The 18,486-nt window shown below is 43.5% G+C and overlaps 1 protein-coding gene across 2 annotated transcripts in view; it reads left to right on the forward strand.

Annotated features, from left to right (window-relative positions):
- The first annotated feature begins 15,197 nt into the window (after positions 1 to 15,197).
- LOC120949215 (four and a half LIM domains protein 2) overlaps positions 15,198 to 18,486 on the forward strand; it is a 116,718-nt gene continuing 113,429 nt past the window's right edge. Inside the window, exon 1 of one of the 2 annotated variants that reach the window (XM_040366351.2) lies at positions 15,198 to 15,991. In XM_040366351.2, the coding sequence (XP_040222285.1) occupies positions 15,899 to 15,991 (93 nt within the window). In that variant the 5' untranslated portion in view covers positions 15,198 to 15,898. The remainder of the gene's footprint in view (positions 15,992 to 18,486) is intronic. The other variant, XM_040366354.2, reaches the window with a different exon arrangement.

Consider the following 18,486-nt stretch of genomic DNA (forward strand, 5'->3'; position numbering starts at 1 on the left):
GATCAATGCTTTTATTCATTTAAGCATTATATTTATGAAATATTACGTATTTATGGTAAAAATGGCGATTTTCTGTGCAAAAAGCTACATAAACATTGTACATGTTTACATACGCAAGTGCTCGTAGCTTTTTGCACAGAAACACTCATTTTTTACAATAAATACGTAATGTTTCATAAATATAACGCTAGAAATGCACTAAATAATTGATTTGTATACAAATAATCTCAAAATTCGTGTTTGAATTTACAAAACGATGCGAAAGGCCTCTAAAAAACAACTTGAGCGATTTAAAAATCAAATTGCGCTATTGAAAATAGCATCGGTGCGGTGAAACAACAACTTTTGACAGCTAAACTGCATCTTGAGCTTCTGAAATTGTTTTGTTGACATTCGATTCTGACTTGTAAAACCCTGTATATTTATAAATATCTAACACTCACTTTAAATTTTTAAAGTTTTCAAAGCATCTCACATGACCCTAAATTGTTAGTCTAGGCAGCTATCCATCAAATTATCGAAATTGAAAAAACGACTCCTTAGGTAAGGTATTTTTGTACCATAAATAATTGTTTATTGCGCTAGATGCTAGATAAAGTAGTTTGACGTAATAAAGTTTAATCTATAATACAGTTTATTTCCGGTAACTATTTGTTTTTATTTACAACGCTTTTTCATAATACTAAAACAGTAATATCTATCTTCTCCTATTCTTACTCATACTTCTTCAGGTCCTCCTCATATCTTTCCCAAACGCTCTCCCATTCCGTTGCATTCGCCCCATGCGACAATCCAAGAAGATGGTTCAAATCAAGCCTTCCAATATTATGCTTCTGAGATATGCAAAGGATCGTCTCGTTGTTCTCTATCAACGGCATAGATTGTTCCTTTGATTGGTCGTCGGGGGCAGCACACACATCATTTTGTTGGTTCTCATTTCTCTCGTTCAGGGAATCAAGCTCGGATGCAATAATATCCGCCAACGAGATGGGCAACAAGTCATCTGCGACATGTTCTTGCACATAAGGATTAAAGCGAATCTTCTTCGTCCTGTTCTTTTTCAGAGCACTGGTTTGGACCTTCATGGCAGTGTTTAGAGGGGACGTTGAAACATTGCATGAAAGATTCACAGGCGCTTGATCAGGAGCATCGCTGGTGTTTGATCCTACTTCATCCAATGGCTCAGACGATGGCAATTGCTCCACCGGCTCAGAATTGCATGGTAGATCCGCTCGCGTCTGATCGTTGGTTTGATTTTCAGGAACGGTTGATGAAATTCGTGGTTCAGAAAATGGTGTTTGATCCACTGTCGAAGCTGGTGTATGTTCGTGATGATTCTCAACACTTGGTGAACTAGCTGCTCTTGGCTGCCCATGACATGGCGCTTGTACCACCGATGAAGGTATGCAGAAGATATCCGCAGACCTCTGATCTTGCGACTGATCCTCGATCATGTATGATGAAGTCGCTGGAGTATTTGGGCCAAAAGCTGACGAGGAATGGCAGGATATATTGGAAGATGGCCGCTGTTGACGTTCATGCTCAGGATCTTTAGATGAAACAAGAGGCTCGCCAGAAGGTAATTGCTTCGAATTGCTTGCTAGAATAGATGGCGATTGCTCCGACGTTGTATGATTTGAAGAAGGATCAATCGTTTCGTTATGGTTAGATCGATCCTCAAGAGTGCATAACGAAAGAGCTTCAGATGGAGGCTGAGTAGATGGCAATTTATTCACCGTTGAATGTACTGGAATTGCCGCCTCGAAACACTGCGATGGATCTGCTGCTAAAGGATTGCAGGGCACATTAACATCATAAGTTTGGTTCTCACTAACCACTGATAAAGGAGATGGGGGTGGAGTCCCAACCACCGTTGACGATATTTTCTGATGCTGATTTACTTCTTGTCCCAATCTCGGTTCTTCAACACACTTCATGTATAAACTCTGATCTTCAGTGATGCTTGATGAAGGAGTTGTAACTCCTGGGGCAGGTGATACTCGTTGCTGGTTTCCGTCACACAGTTCTTCAACACAATTTGCGTACAGTCGCTGATCCTCAGTGATTGAAGGAGTTGGCAATACAGCCGGTACCACTGCAGCTGAAGCTATTTGCTGCCGTTGATTCAACTGTTGCTGTAACTCTTGGTTTTGAATCAAGTTGGTGTATATAAACTGCCACATCTTGTTGATCTCCATGAGCCTGTTTGGCAATGGCGCTTGGGCAATCGATACATGTTCTGAGGAGTTCTCCATCTTGAATCGTACTTCAACTGTAGTAGACTAGTTCACTTCACGAATCACGAGCAAGGAATGGATCACTTAAGATGGTTCTGGCGAGCAGGTTGGTATCGTTATGATGAAAAATTTCTCCTTACGTAAGACTTATATATCCGTTGAATACACAAAATGATGCATGACAAATGTTACCTCTAGTTACGCACAAGTTACACATATCACGTACAACACTGGTACAAAAGTTTAATACAGGTAGAATAGGTACACATTGCATTCTTATTTGTTCGATTTTAGATACGGTCGCCATGTAATGTGATGATCGTACAACAGTACCTAGAGTACCGTCGCGGTAGGTCAGTTTTTACTGACATGAGCCGAGGTAGAATAACACTTTGTTCGAAGCAGACTTTTCGACACTTGATCGTCCAGGCGATCATAGAAACTATAAAGCTTCGAGGCGTTTACAAAACCTTTTTTGGCTCGATCAGACGATTGATCGAGTCCGTTGCCAACGCGTTGGCAGCACCACATTTTAAAGACGAGGAAAAAAGAACTTCCGACACTGACACACCGATCCTTTTCGTTTGAGATCTAAATAGCAAGTGTTTATTCATTTCTACAATTAGAGTTTTTATACTATAGGCTTTACGTTCTAACGTGGGAAGAATATTTTCCTTCCTTTTCACACATTTTTTTCCATATTGTTAACGCTCTTCCTTTTGACGCGCCTACGCCTGATCTGGAAAATGTCAAGTGCTATGGAGAGAAATGCGATCCTTTTTTTATTGCTTTTCTCGTGGTGAGGACAAATTGGTTGCATTGATTGCGGGCGTAGGGATTTTCCTTTGGGCAGAACTGTACCTAACACTTGAATCTTCTGGTGCATGTTTAGAATGTATCCCTGCATTTTCAAGTGGCTAAGGTTTCTGCTTTTTTAATTTATTACCCGTTTCATATTGGTGACGAGCCTGTGTTTTAGGTTTGATTTTTTTATTATCGTGCAAGTCAAAAAGAACCAGATGACCTTACTGGATGCGTGACATATTTCTAGACTTATGCTGTTTATCGCGCCAATGCACGTCGCCAGGGCACTTGAAAAGGGTAATAAGCGTTTTCAGCGGTTTGCTCATTTTAAATTTAAAAATACGATCGGTTAAGTTTGAAAATGTGATCGTCGTGGCGATCGCTCGTAAAGAGAAATTTATTTAAATGAAATTCATAATATTAAGGGTGTCGTTAAAGTTAAAAATATGTAGAAAATTTCATCGAGAAATGCTCGTTAAAGAAAATTATTTGAATTCAAATTTGAATATCGTTGTTGGCGGTTAAAGATTTTTTAAAAAAATGTTCGTTAAACATGATTGAATAATTTAAATTGTAGCGTTCTCAACAGAAACCCAGAAGAAGTTTCCCTTACTGGAAAGGTTGGAGTTTAGAAGCCTTACCTTGGGAAGGGGGACATAACTAAACTCTTGAAACAAGTTGGAATAAGGCGAAGTTTTTGGGCAGCGTAACGTCCTATCTTGACAGTCCGAACGAACCTGACTTGCCACGATCGGAATTGATTTTATTTATACTCAATAAGTTTCGTACATTTGGTTTTGGAATGTGTTTTTGTCCTAATTATAGGTTATTGATGTGAGGTGCAATTAATACATTGTATCGGAGTAAGGTAACTGTCCATTCGTGCCTATGCTGCGCTTTTAGTGATTTTACGAAGGTTCTGGAAAGTATAAACTGTTCTAGCCAAAGAACGGGTGCGTCGGTCGTTCTTTGCCTACACTGCACTTTAAGCAATAAGTTGCTATGCGTTCTCTGTTTGTCCACTTTGCTGCAGTAACGCTTGAATTGCTTATGTTGCACGTTTCGGTTGTTTTCGATAAATGTGTCTAGATGGTTTTTTCTATGGACGGTATGGTCTGGGTATGTTGCTATGGTGTGAATTGATTTGCTGATGTGTTATAATGAATGTGTTGGAATGGTGTGATTTGGCTTTCCGAAGTGTGTTACAATGTGTCTATAGCTGATAGTGTGTATTATAATAAGTTATGTATTGTATCTACAATATCTAGCATATCTATGCTACAACACCAAGACACTGGTTGTGTGTGTCGCAAGTCGCGCATAATGATTCGCAAAACTAAAAGTTCGTACTTCTTCAAGCTGGTCGCATTGCTTAGGGAAAGCAATTTGCAAAGACCATTGCTTAGCGATCGTTTTAGCTATTATTTTCAACATTTCATGCCTTGAATCAATTTCTCATATTCACCTCCATTTGCTCCTCCACCTTTCATACAATGACAAAATTCTAGAATAGCTTTATCTTAAATTTCAACTATATTTATTCAACCATATTCAACGATGTAGTAAAAGTAAATTTAGGTATAATTTTTGTTAACGTCTTATGTTTCCATTTCATGCTGAAGCATGTCTAAACCCTCCTTGAAACAACTGCTGGCATTCTCCCATTCAGCAGCCAAGTCTCTTCGTGGCAATCCAAGAAGATAACACAGCTCCGTCGCGTACACTCGTTTCTGTGCTACAAACATCTTCTGAGATTGATTCTGTTCAGCTGCCTCGTCGTGTTCTGTCTTCAGCAAAGAGTGCAACGCTCGCTCCTTCGCCCTACTAACACGCGCTGCATAGGCGATTTTATCTCGTCGGTCCTTTTCCTCTGGCGTGTAATCCGTCGTTGGTTGTACTTGTCGGGCCATGCTCTCGTGGTACATCAAATCTACTTCCACCGAGTCCTTTACCGATACTGCCGATAAATGACGTGGCCGACGGCTCATTTGGTACGGATCAAAGCGGATCTTCCTCGCAGCACTAAGTTTTGCAGATGTTTGACGTTGCTGTTTCACTGGTTTTGGCTCAAATGATGTGGCAGATGACGGGGATGCCATAGAATAATTCACTCCACCATAACTGAGATCAACAGGACCCTGATAGTGGGTCCGATCTTCAGCGGTGCTCGATGAAGGAGACGGTGGCGGAGTCACAGCTACTGTTGATATTTCTTGTTGTTGTATCTGCTGCTGTTCCAAAAGCAGTTCTTGAAGACGGGTCTCGTATATCAACTGAAACATCCTGCTCAGCTCCAAAAGACGGCTTGGCGATGTTGCCTGTTCGATCAGAGTTTGTTCGGAGATGTTTTCCATCTTTCTGTTTGCTCCACAAATCACGAAATGAACACGTTGATGTTGCGTTTGAGCTGGTTGAAATCGTTGTGATGAATGCTTAGTCGTTGCGTTGAACTTATAAAGCCCAAAGTGGCATTCGACATTCCTTACCTTGGCGAAATTCACATGTCCTATTACCTATGCTAATTTACCTGCACTTTCAGAAAAATGCACGCAAACAAAAACAGCTCAAATCTTACCCTTTTGTTGGCGGATCATGTTGAATACGGGTAAAACGTGTACAAGGAGTGCAAGCATTTTAGCATTTGTGCTTCACACTGTAGGTACTTAGTTTGGCAATGGATTAACATAAGCATAGAAAAAACATGCAAAATGATGCTTGTCTTTCTAATACACTAACATCAAACATTACACATCATTTGCAAACTACAAGAAAACAAAATTTGACACTCAGTTTACATTTTTTAGTTTTGCGAGCATCTCACACGAGCCTAGATAATTTGTCCAGGCAGCCATCCAGTCCACCCACCGATAAGTCTGATGTTTATGATAAATGGCCCTCTTTACCACGGTATCTGTCTTTAACATTCCCACACATTATCATTACCCTTATCAATGCTATTGTTGAATATGCATTTCAATTCAAATTATTGCAGTATTTATACAAATTTCAATTTCAGTACAAATGCGGATAAGATAGAAAATATGTACGTAAGGAATATGGAAGATTATCAGCAGATGTGAATAAAGTCAGCTTGTATGATATATCCTATGTTGCCTTTACTAGACATATGATGTCGCTATCCATAATTTTCCAACAACATGCTTTTATCCTACATTGTATCGCTATTTTAGAAAACAAAACTTTTATATTAATTTGAAACATAGCGCTTTAAGACAAGGAAACTGAGCATATCAATCAATCATTGTTTTATTATATTTTTTTTGCATTAGATGCTACATGATATGTGGTAGGTTCGTCGCCGCCTTTGTTTACCAGAACCGTGTGCGGTAAGCTTATGTCGTATTGCGTTATTGCGATTATGTCGTATCGTTCGCTTGCTACGTTAGGATGGTCTAGTTACACTTATGCAACGGACGAGTAAAACAACGGAACTTTACTTTACGCAAAGGGTCGGATTGCAGGCGGCGTTAAAACACTGCGGGAGTATTAACTGATTAATGTGCAAACTTGCACTTATGTTGAAGATGGGGTATTGCTGATCGCTCAACCGGCTGAACAGCTGATAACCAAACGTGGTTACCAAATTGAGCAGTAAATTGTGAACTGAAGTCGCCATCAGTTTAAGCTTTATTTATAACCAATAATTTTCTATGATGACACACTTTGTCATCCATACATTGTGTTTATATTTTAACATGTTTATATTTTAAACTGACCTACTTTCTTCTGATCGTCTGTTGAGTTTCCTGTTATGTTTTTGTGGATAAGACGATCGAACGTTACTGTTTATTGATGGGTGTTCTTTCTGGGTTACCCTACGCAATTGGGTTTTGCGTTATGATTTGCGAAACGTTGCGATGCGCTTCCTGTTTGACGGTTTTGTATTTATTAAGTGTTTATGTTCTTATTGTAGCTGGTGGTTTTCTGCTGGAGTTGACCTGCTAGGTGGTTATAAGTTTCGCATGTTCTGGAAATGATGATATCTATTTACGACATTGATTTGAATTGTTATGATTACTGTCATTTCTATATGTGGTGTTTAAGTTGAATATGACCTACTGTAAGCAGTAAATCTGCTACAGATGTCGTTCGGCGTAATACAACTTCACACATATATTTAACATATATATTAACACATTACATATTTTTTTTCCGGCAACTATTTGTTTTTATTTACAACGCTTTTTTATAATACTAAAACAGTAATATCTATCTTATCCTATTCTTACTCATACTTCTTCAGGTCCTCCTCATATCTTTCCCAAACGCTCTCCCATTCCGTTGCATTCGCCCCATGCGACAATCCAAGAAGATGGTTCAAATCAAGCCTTCCAATATTATGCTTCTGAGAAACGCAAAGGATCGTCTCGTTGTTCTCTATCAACGGAATAGATTGTTCCTTTGATTGGTCGACGGGGGCATCACACACATCATTTTGTTGATTCTCATTTCTCTCGTTCATGGAATCAAGCTCGGATGCAATAATATCCGCCAACGAGATGGGCAACAAGTCATCTGCGACATGTTCTTGCACATAAGGATTAAAGCGAATCTTCTTCGTCCTGTTCTTTTTTAGAGCATAGGTTTGGACGTTCATGGCAGAGTTTAGATGGGACGTTGAAAAATTGCATGAAAGATTCACAGGCGCTTGATCAGGAGCATCGCTGGTGTTTGATCCTACTTCATCCAATGGCTCAGACGATGGCAATTGCTCCACCGGCGCAGAATTGCATGGTAGATCCGCTCGCGTCTGATCGTTGGTTTTATTTTCAGGAACGGTTGATGAAATACTTGGTTTAGAAGATGGTGTTTGATCCAATGTCGATGCATGTGTCTGATCGTGATCATTCTCAACACTTGATGAACTTGCTGCACTTGGCTGCCCATGACATGGCGCTTGTACCACCGATGAAGGTGTACAGAAGATATCCGCAGACCTCTGATCTTGCGACTGATCCTCGATTATGTTTGGTGAAGCGGCTGGAGTATTTGGGCCCAAAGCTGACGAGGAATGACAGGATATTTTGGAAGATGGCAGCTGTTGAGGTTCATGCTCAGGATCTTTAGATGAAACAAGAGGCTCGCCAGAAGGTAATTGCTCCGAATTGCTTGCTAGAATAGATGGCGATTGCTCCGACGTTGTATGATTTGAAGAAGGACCAATAGTTTCCTCATCGTTAGATCGATCCTCAAGAGTGCATAACGAAAGAGCTTCAGATGGAGGCTGAGTAGATGGCAATTTATTCACCGTTGAATGTACTGGAATTGCCGCCTCGAAACACTGCGATGGATCTGCTGCTAAAGGATTGCAGGGCACATTAACATCATAAGTTTGGTTCTCACTAACCACTGATAAAGGAGATGGGGGTGGAGTCCCAACCACCGTTGACGATATTTTCTGATGCTGATTTACTTCTTGTCCCAATCTCGGTTCTTCAACACACTTCATGTATAAACTCTGATCTTCAGTGATGCTTGATGAAGGAGTTGTAACTCCTGGGGCAGGTGATACTCGTTGCTGGTTTCCGTCACACAGTTCTTCAACACACTTTGCGTACAGTCGCTGATCCTCAGTGATTGGTGGAGGAGTTGGCGGTACCACTGCAGCTGAAGCTATTTGCTGCCGTTGATTCAACTGTTGCTGTAACTCTTGGTTTTGAATCAAGTTGGTTGGTGGAGCCTGTTTGGCAATGGCGCTTGGGCAATCGATACATGTTCTGAGGAGTTCTCCATCTTGAATCGTACTTCAACTGTAGTAGACTAGTTCACTTCACGAATCACGAGCAAGGAATGGAGCACTTAAGATGGTTCTGGCGAGCAGGTTGGTATCGTTATGATGAAAAATTTCTCCTTACGTAAGACTTATATATCCGTTGAATACACAAAATGATGCATGACAAATGTTACCTCTAGTTACGCACAAGTTACACATATCACGTACAACACTGGTACAAAAGTTTAATACAGGTAGAATAGGTACACATTGCATTCTTATTTGTTCGATTTTAGATACGGTCGCCATGTAATGTGATGATCGTACAACAGTACCTAGAGTACCGTCGCGGTAGGTCAGTTTTTACTGACATGAGCCGAGGTAGAATAACACTTTGTTCGAAGCAGACTTTTCGACACTTGATCGTCCAGGCGATCATAGAAACTATAAAGCTTCGAGGCGTTTACAAAACCTTTTTTGGCTCGATCAGACGATTGATCGAGTCCGTTGCCAACGCGTTGGCAGCACCACATTTTAAAGACGAGGAAAAAAGAACTTCCGACACTGACACACCGATCCTTTTCGTTTGAGATCTAAATAGCAAGTGTTTATTCATTTCTACAATTAGAGTTTTTATACTATAGGCTTTACGTTCTAACGTGGGAAGAATATTTTCCTTCCTTTTCACACATTTTTTCCATATTGTTAACGCTCTTCCTTTTGACGCGCCTACGCCTGATCTGGAAAATGTCAAGTGCTATGGAGAGAAATGCGATCCTTTTTTTATTGCTTTTCTCGTGGTGAGGACAAATTGGTTGCATTGATTGCGGGCGTAGGGATTTTCCTTTGGGCGGAACTGTACCTTACACTTGAATCTTCTGTTGCATGTTTAGAATGTATCCCTGCATTTTCAAGTGGCTAAGGTTTCTGCTTTTTTAATTTATTACCCGTTTGATATTGGTGACCAATGCTCCAATGAGTGTTTTAGGTTTGATTTTTTATGATCGTGCAAGTCAAGAAGAACCAGATGGCCTTACTGGATGCGTGACATATTCCTAGACTTATGCTGTTTATCGCGCCGATACACGTCGCCAGGGCACTTGAAAATGGTAATAAGCGTTTTCAGCGGTTTGCTCATTTTAAATTTAAAAATACAATCGGTTAAGTTCAGAAAATGTGATCTATGGACGGTATGGTCTGGGTATGTTGTTATGGTGTGGATTGATTTGCTGATGTGTTATAATGAATGTGTTGGAATGGTGTGATTTGGCTTTCCGAAGTGTGTTACAATGTGTCTATAGCTGATAGTGTGTATTATAATAAGTTATGTATTGTATCTACAATATCTAGCATATCTATGCTACAACACCAAGACACTGGTTGTGTGTGTCGCAAGTCGTGCATAATGATTCGCAAAACTAAAAGTTCGTACTTCTTCAAGCTGGTCGCATTGCTTAGGGAAAGCAATTTGCAAAGACCATTGCTTAGCGATCGTTTTAGCTATTATTTTCAACATTTCATGCCTTGAATCAATTTCCCATATTCACCTCCCTTTGTTCCTCCACCTTTCATACAATGACAAATTTCTAGAATTGATTTATCTTAAATTTCAATTTATTTATTTAATCATATTCAATGACGTAGTAAAAGTAAACTTAGGTATAATTTTTGTTAACGTCTTATGTTTCCATTTCATGCTGAAGCATGTCTAAACCCTCCTTGAAACAACTGCTGGCATTCTCCCATTCAGCAGCCAAGTCTCTTCGTGGCAATCCAAGAAGATAACACAGCTCCGTCGCGTACACTCGTTTCTGTGCTACAAACATCTTCTGAGATTGATTCTGTTCAGCTGCCTCGTCGTGTTCTGTCTTCAGCAAAGAGTGCAACGCTCGCTCCTTCGCCCTACTAACACGCGCTGCATAGGCGATTTTATCTCGTCGGTCCTTTTCCTCTGGCGTGTAATCCGTCGTTGGTTGTACTTGTCGGGCCATGCTCTCGTGGTACATCAAATCTACTTCCACCGAGTCCTTTACCGATACTGCCGATAAATGACGTGGCCGACGGCTCATTTGGTACGGATCAAAGCGGATCTTCCTCGCAGCACTAAGTTTTGCAGATGTTTGACGTTGCTGTTTCACTGGTTTTGGCTCAAATGATGTGGCAGATGACGGGGATGCCATAGAATAATTCACTCCACCATAACTGAGATCAACAGGACCCTGATAGTGGGTCCGATCTTCAGCGGTGCTCGATGAAGGAGACGGTGGCGGAGTCACAGCTACTGTTGATATTTCTTGTTGTTGTATCTGCTGCTGTTCCAAAAGCAGTTCTTGAAGACGGGTCTCGTATATCAACTGAAACATCCTGCTCAGCTCCAAAAGACGGCTTGGCGATGTTGCCTGTTTGATCAGAGTTTGTTCGGAGATGTTTTCCATCTTTCTGTTTGCTCCACAAATCACGAAATGAACACGTTGATGTTGCGTTTGAGCTGGTTGAAATCGTTGTGATGAATGCTTAGTCGTTGCGTTGAACTTATAAAGCCCAAAGTGGCATTCGACATTCCTTACCTTGGCGAAATTCACATGTCCTATTACCTATGCAAATTTACCTGTACTGTCAGAAAAATGCACGCAAACAAAAACAGCCCAAATTTTACCCTTTTGATGGCAGATCATGTTGAATACGGGTAAAACGTGTACAGAGAGTGCAAGCATTTTAGCATTTGTGCTTCAAACTGTAGGTACTTATTTTCTGCAAAAACATAACATAGATAAACATAACTTAAGTAAATGCGTATAAAAGTACAGAAGTGTGATTTGGATTTGCAGCTTTAATATTGAAACATTATCATTGCCTGATTTGCCGTTGACATAAAGAAAAAGTTTGTGTATTTTGTTAACTGGACTGCTGAACAAGATTATTGGATCACATAAGCTTACTTATTCACACAAACCCCCTGTGCAAAGCGACGGAAGAAATCATTCCCTTTCGCGCATTTTCTCAGGCCTTCTTTTTTCCTCCAACGGCAAATTTGTCGAGCAGCGTTTCGAGCTACCCGTCCCTGGCTCCGCTTCCTACCCCTCGCCTGAGCACGCTGCTGAAGGATGTGGATGTTTGGATGTGTTGGTGCGTCAGACGGCCAATCGCTGTCAGCCGTCGTCCGTGCTTTTTCCCTCCATAGCGCTATCTCTTTCACGCGTGTGGTCAATGCTCGCGAGCTGTTGTGGCGCTTAAAAAAAAACCGTTAACAAACATTGCGGCGCTGCATTTGATTTTTCACAAATCAAACCAAAAAAGCGCAATGAGTTCAATCGCTGCAATGTAAAAATGACTAAGGAATCGCTATCTCACGCTGGAGGGTTGGCTGAGCAACGCGCAGAACCCTATTTCGAAGTAGCGCACGCAACACAGGTGGCCATGGCCGTGCATAGGAAAGCTTAAACCAAATTACATAAAGCTTAAGTTTATGAGACACTATGATTTTCCTTTTATATGTTGTAGATTGCACAGATATGCTGAGTCGTATGCGCATGGGTGTGAGTGTGCGTGTGTGTGCACAACTGTCGCCGAATGTGTTTTCTTCCGGAATGTTATGATCCATCGGTCAAAGAAAGGAAGGTGTTCATGACGGTGTTTTTTTTATTGTGGAGCTGCATCCTTCCCCCTGCTTGCAGCGTATGCATCGGGCAGGATACAGTGTGGCAGTATGCAAGTTGCCCGCTGGATAGGAGCGGGCCCGCGGCACCGCCATCATTCCGCACATCTTAAAAGCATGCCCGTCGTGGGTTCTAACCGCGTATGAACCGTCGGCCGTAGCAAGGGGTGACTATCCGGCTACGTGGTACTCAAGTCGTGAAAAGGCCGGCATGATCGCGTAGACCATTATGCCAATAATAATAATAATAATAATAATAATAAGAGGAAGAACTTAGCATAGCAGTCCACCCTAGGGGAAGGTTTTTGTTTTGACTTTGGTGCTGCCGGGTCTACGGCTGTGACGCGACAAATGCACGGAATGCACTCGACCAAAACATGAACCTACCGATCCGAACCCATTCCAAGGCAGTGCCGGTCGCACGGCGTCATGATACCGACTCAAAACCAACAAGCCACCAGATTCTGGACGGACAGGTGCAGTATCATACGCGCACCGTAATAAACAAATCCAGAATCCTCTTTTGTATGGATTCAATTCAAAATATTGTTTCCACTTGCATCCGCTAGCTGAATTGGAAAGAAATGTGCTACATATCAGACGCACGTTTGCTTCGATCGTTTGTCTTTTTAATACCCCCAACAGCAGAACCGGTCGCAAAGATGGTGGTGCCAATTAAATGGTTGTATTGTGTCGTAGGTAACGGGAATCGATCGGGCGGCGTGCAGTGCGTTTTCTAAGAATGCATGGAGTGTGTAGACGCAGCCGGTGACAATGCACGCATCAGAATCAAACAGTTTTGGGGTTCTCGCACGCACACACACACACACGCGCACGCACGAACGCATGCACGCATGCACGCGACCAAGCACCCACGAAAGCGCGCAGGCGAGCACACACCCCCCCATCCACCCCCCCCCCCCCTCCCGCCTGATCGATTACGGCTACCTTATCGGAAGAAAGGCTGGTTCCTCACTCAAGGCACCGGGAGGGGAGGGGGACCGCCGCATGATAGAGTGGACGATCACTTTCCCCGCGCTCTGTGTGTGTCCGTGTGTGTGTCGTGGCCAGAAAACTCGAGACAAATTCCGGCACATTGAAAAAAAATATTTTTTATTGCCACTATACACCGTGCTACATGATGCTTAGAAGGTCGTTGAAGCATCAAACATGTTCAAATTAAAAAAATATTAGATTAGTGTTAGACGTTCTCGTACGCTTGTTTTAAATAGGCTTCTTCACCCTCAATTGGCAGGGGCATCGAATGGTCTCATCAGCAGCGGCATGAAATAAAATAAACCATCAATACACCGATAACACTTTAAATCCCAAAATGAACCAGCTTCTCCCGCATCGTCAAGGTCACACACAATAAATAAATGCTATACCTACCAAATACAATACACAACCGCAATGTACATATATACCAACGCATACACACAATCAGCTGACGGCGAAAGGCACGGGCTGAAGCGCAAGTAAGGCATGGCAGGGAGGGGAAAGGGAGTGAGAGGAAGAGAAGGAAGGAATGTGGGCGCCAATATTTTTTGAATTTTTCGGCCGTTTTTTTTGCTCCGCCGTCTGAAATAGTTCATCCATTCCTTCAGCAGATGGCGCTCGTTCCGCACCTAAAAACTGCAAGAAATACGCCGGCTATCGTAGTTTTGGCTGAAGTCTAGCGTATTTTTTTGCGTATTTTTTGACGCAAAACTACGCAAAAAACTACGCAGAAAACTGCTCGAATTTGCGCAGCGGGAAGTAATAAAACCAACCAGCACGCACGTTTTACGCGAAGCTGGCAGCATTAATCCGTGCCCAGGCTCGTACGCCAGCTGCGCGCAAAGCAAAACAGCTTCCAGACCTGCCAGAGATTAAACCGTCGCTCACTCTCGGGCGCTCTCCCGCAACCGAGTCTGCCCTTTCCGCCTTCCATCCCCGCGGTACCGCCTACCCGCACAGCGAGCCCAAAAACCCTGAGCCCCGGATCAGATCATCCCTCCGATCGCGCTCGCTCCGAACCCGCCGATCACCATCAGGCCCCCGCCAGGTGCGCGCGTTCCATTCCACCGACGGCCAGAGAGAAGCCCACTCGATCGCTGTCTCTCTAGCACCGCCGCAACGCGGGCGGAGAAGCAAAGCCCACGGAATTCTCCTCCAACCATCGCAAGGGCCCGACGGGCGCTCTCTCGCCGGTGTAATTCCGGTGCTGCCCCAAACCGGTTCCCACGCACTGCGCGCGGGCTCTCGTCTCTCTTTCTCTCTCTGTTGTGGTCTTTGTACCCGAGCCACCCGAGAGAAAAAGAGAGCGAGAGGGAGCGAGAAAGCATGCCGTCTTGCGCGTCTAACTAGATTCCAGCCGGGGGTAAAAGCCTTCGAAACCGCCGAACAAAACCCCACCGTGTACACCGCCGTGTTCGCGTTTGACCATCTGTCACTTTTCCGGAGCCCAGATTCCGGAGCGTACGCGTCCCCGGGAGACTTTTGCAGAGCAGCCTTCCAGCGTCACCGCCGTGATTGCCAACATTCTGGGATCGCCCTGGTACGGTCCAAACCTTCGCATCCGTCGTGCGCGAATACGCGAAGCGTCCGTGCGCATATGCGCAGAACACCACCGACCTGTGTGCCGCCCCGCGTGTTGTGCGTTAAGTGCTGCAAACTGTATGTACCACCACCACCGCTCCACCCCGAAAAAAACCTCCCCCGCCCTGTGCGCTCCATCCAAGCTCGCACGCTCACGCGGTGAACCATTTGCGCGTGTATGCGCAAAGCGACATTTCTCCTAGACCGTTCCAGCGAAGCGGATGTGTGTGGCGTCGCGGTGTGTCCGTTGTGTTGTGTGTGTTTTTTTTTGTGTTTTGTGTGTGTCCAGTGCTCGTGAAGTTGTTCCCATTCTTTTCCACGTGCTCGGCCGCCCTCTTCAACATCCGAAAACCCTTCCTCTTGGGCGCGCGCTTTCATTTGCGCCAACCGGAAACAGTGTCACATTGTTTCAGTGCTGATTCCGTTCGATCGGAATTCAAATCAAGCACAGAGTCCGACTATTTGAGTGTCTGTGCGTGTGTCTATGTGTGCATGTGTGTGTGTGTATAAGTGACCATCAAGTGGTGTTCCGGTCAGAACGCGGGTTTGCGTGTAATCTCAGTTCCCAACACAGTCCCCAACACAGAAAGCTGCCCATCCTACCCCGAAAAAGATATCGACCGAAGGTTCCAAGTGTCCGTCTAACGCGTGTCTAAGTGTGTCTGTGTGTTTGTTGTGTCTATACGGCTAAGGGTGAGCAACATTCTCGAGCATTTATCGCGCCGGTTCCGCCCAATAGTTCCAGCAACCCGTACACCTTTTCCCAAGATTCACCTGTCCCGTGCGGTCCGAGTGTGCTTTTTTACATTCGTGAGCTTGTGTGTGTGTGAGCACCGAAAGTTCCAACGGGATTCGGGCATACGCGGACAACCCCGGGGCAACAACATCATGCTGACCCTATCGCACAGCGGCGATGATCTGGCCAAGTCGCTCGGTGCGCTGACGATCTCGCGCACGCCGCGCGATCAGTTCTCCGACAAGGTAAGTGTTGGGCAGGGATTTTCGATCGTATTAGCGATCGCATCGGGCGATTTGGGGTGTGTTTTGCTATTGTTGTTACAGTACAGTTTTGCTCAGTCAAAAAAAAAACAAAGGCCCTCCTCGGCAGGTCTCCTATCAGCATAACCGTCAGCCGCACGCAGGCTAATGAACACATCATCTCACTCAATTGTGATTGATGCGTGACGTTGGGTGTCATCACTTTGTTTGCTGTCCGCATGATCTCATAAAACACATTTGCAAGAGATGTAATGGGGGGGAAGGTGGTCGAGTTCGGGGGTGGGTCATTATCGCCCTAGTTGATGAAGTGAGCGTTCTCCAATTAATCGGTGCTGCTGCTGCTGCTGTACGGAATTCTGTCAACATGGCGCGCGCCACACTTTACGCTGTCACCCTCCTCCTCACTCCGATAATGGACAGGGCCGCGGGGCGTTTGTAAACAACAACAAAGCCCACCCACACACGCCAGGCAAACAGCATAAGAAGATGCTTACACCGTCCTGTGGGAGGGGTGACAATTAGCACGATCACTGTATGCACCGTCGCACCGGTTTTATTTTTCTATTTGGGTTAGTTAAATCTTAAGCGCGACCCGGTTTTATTAGATATGCGCACACGGTTCCGGAACGTTTGCCGGTATGGGCCCACGCGGCCGCAGTCCCTTATCGTGCCGCGGATCGTGGTGGGGAAGGCCGAACAATGCTGCCGCTTAATAATTGGAATGCAGCCGACGATCGTCGCTACTTTTGGCCGTTTTGTTATGCGCTTGAAGTGCCCCCGGGCGTGCCCTGCGGATTCTGTTTTTGGGCAGACCGGACTGATTTATTTCATGCACCACCGAACAGTGTGTTAAATATTAAAAACCATTCCTCCGAGTGTCTCCCTCTCCCTCCCGTGCATAATAAAACGGCTCAATCGAACAGAGAGCCAGGGGGGCTAGAACTTTGTATGCACAAATGACGTCATTCGCTGTCTCCATTGACTGGGGAAGTTGATGTGGTGGCAGACGGTGGTTTCTTCTTTTACGTGTTTTTTTTTCTTCTTCTTCTTCACAACAATCTGCTTAACTCACCCGGTGACATTCTTCTACCGCGACACGACGAAGGCGCAAGCATGGCGCACCACCCTCCCTCTCCGTCAGGGACGTCCACCAGATTCAAAACATAACCGCTGCTTCCGGAACTGCTAACGGGTGGGGCGGCACAAACGGCAAATAAAAAAAAAATAGCGCGATGATGGCATTCGGCCACACATTTCACACAATGTTGTCACCGGCATTGACATTGCTTTCTGCAATCATTTATCAGCTGGACCAACCTCGCTCCTCGACACATTTGGCGGCGAGCCAATCAATCCCATTTGATCGACGCACGATCGGGAGGCACTTCAGCGTCGCTGATGTTATCTACCCCCTAGAGCCCAGGGCTTCGGCTTCGGGAATTGATGTGACGAAGACAGTAAAAAATGTGGATCTACACAGGATAGTGAAAAAAAAACACACAAAACAAACAAACACTAGGGTGGAAGTACAACAGCAAATGAACTTCTAATTGAAGAAATAATTACCTGCCAATGAAATTTTCGAGGCGGCCTGACACGTTGTGGTATATTTTCGTTTCTTATCGTCTATCTTTCACTGTCAATCATTATTACGGTTCGGTTGGTGAGATAACTGTTTGCGCTTATCAGGCCTCGCGCTGTTTTGGTTTATTTGGTTGTATGTTTTTCGTGTGGTATCGTGTGCTTCAAACTGCAAATATCAAATTACAAACACAAGTTGACTTATGCCGGTTGCCAATACGCGACAGCGAGAGGTGGTATTTTTGTTTAAATACTAATTTTAAAAAAATAATGAAAAACTGGAAAATTATGTTATCTACTTATAGGTAGCTGGTGAATGTTTAGTAGTAGCTAAGACACATAATTAGCTAAAATATCTTGTAGCGAGTACATTTGGTCTTCGAGAAAGATATTTTGTTTTAGGAGGAGAAAATAATAAGATAATATTATGCTTATAAAATAATCATAATACAGTGGCAGATATTCCAGTAAGTGTCATATTCCTAAGCGCATTTCAAAATCGATTAGCACATTTCAATTCTCAAGCTTTTGATTTATACATCAGTTCATACATCAGAAAGCCGACCAAATATTGCGAAGAAAATTCTACAAGTACATATGGAAATATTCTAGGTTAAATAAAATAAATTACCTTAATCCATTACTTGTTTGTTATTGTATAGATTATGATTATGATTCAAAAAAATAATGTAAAGTCTTGTATCAATTTAGTCTAAAATAAGAAAAAATGAATTAAGATACTTTGTTGAAGTAGATTGAAAACAGAGATGAGATTTAGAGCAGCAGCCTTTTTGGAGAGCAACCTTTTTAGGATCGCGGAGCGCTTAGTTTTGAAAATACATTTTCCGCGGCCCACATATATGTTTTAACTTAGTTCAATATTTTTGATCAAATAT

Source organism: Anopheles coluzzii, chromosome 2 (assembly GCF_943734685.1).
Source record: "Anopheles coluzzii chromosome 2, AcolN3, whole genome shotgun sequence".
Lineage (NCBI taxonomy): Eukaryota > Metazoa > Arthropoda > Insecta > Diptera > Culicidae > Anopheles > Anopheles coluzzii.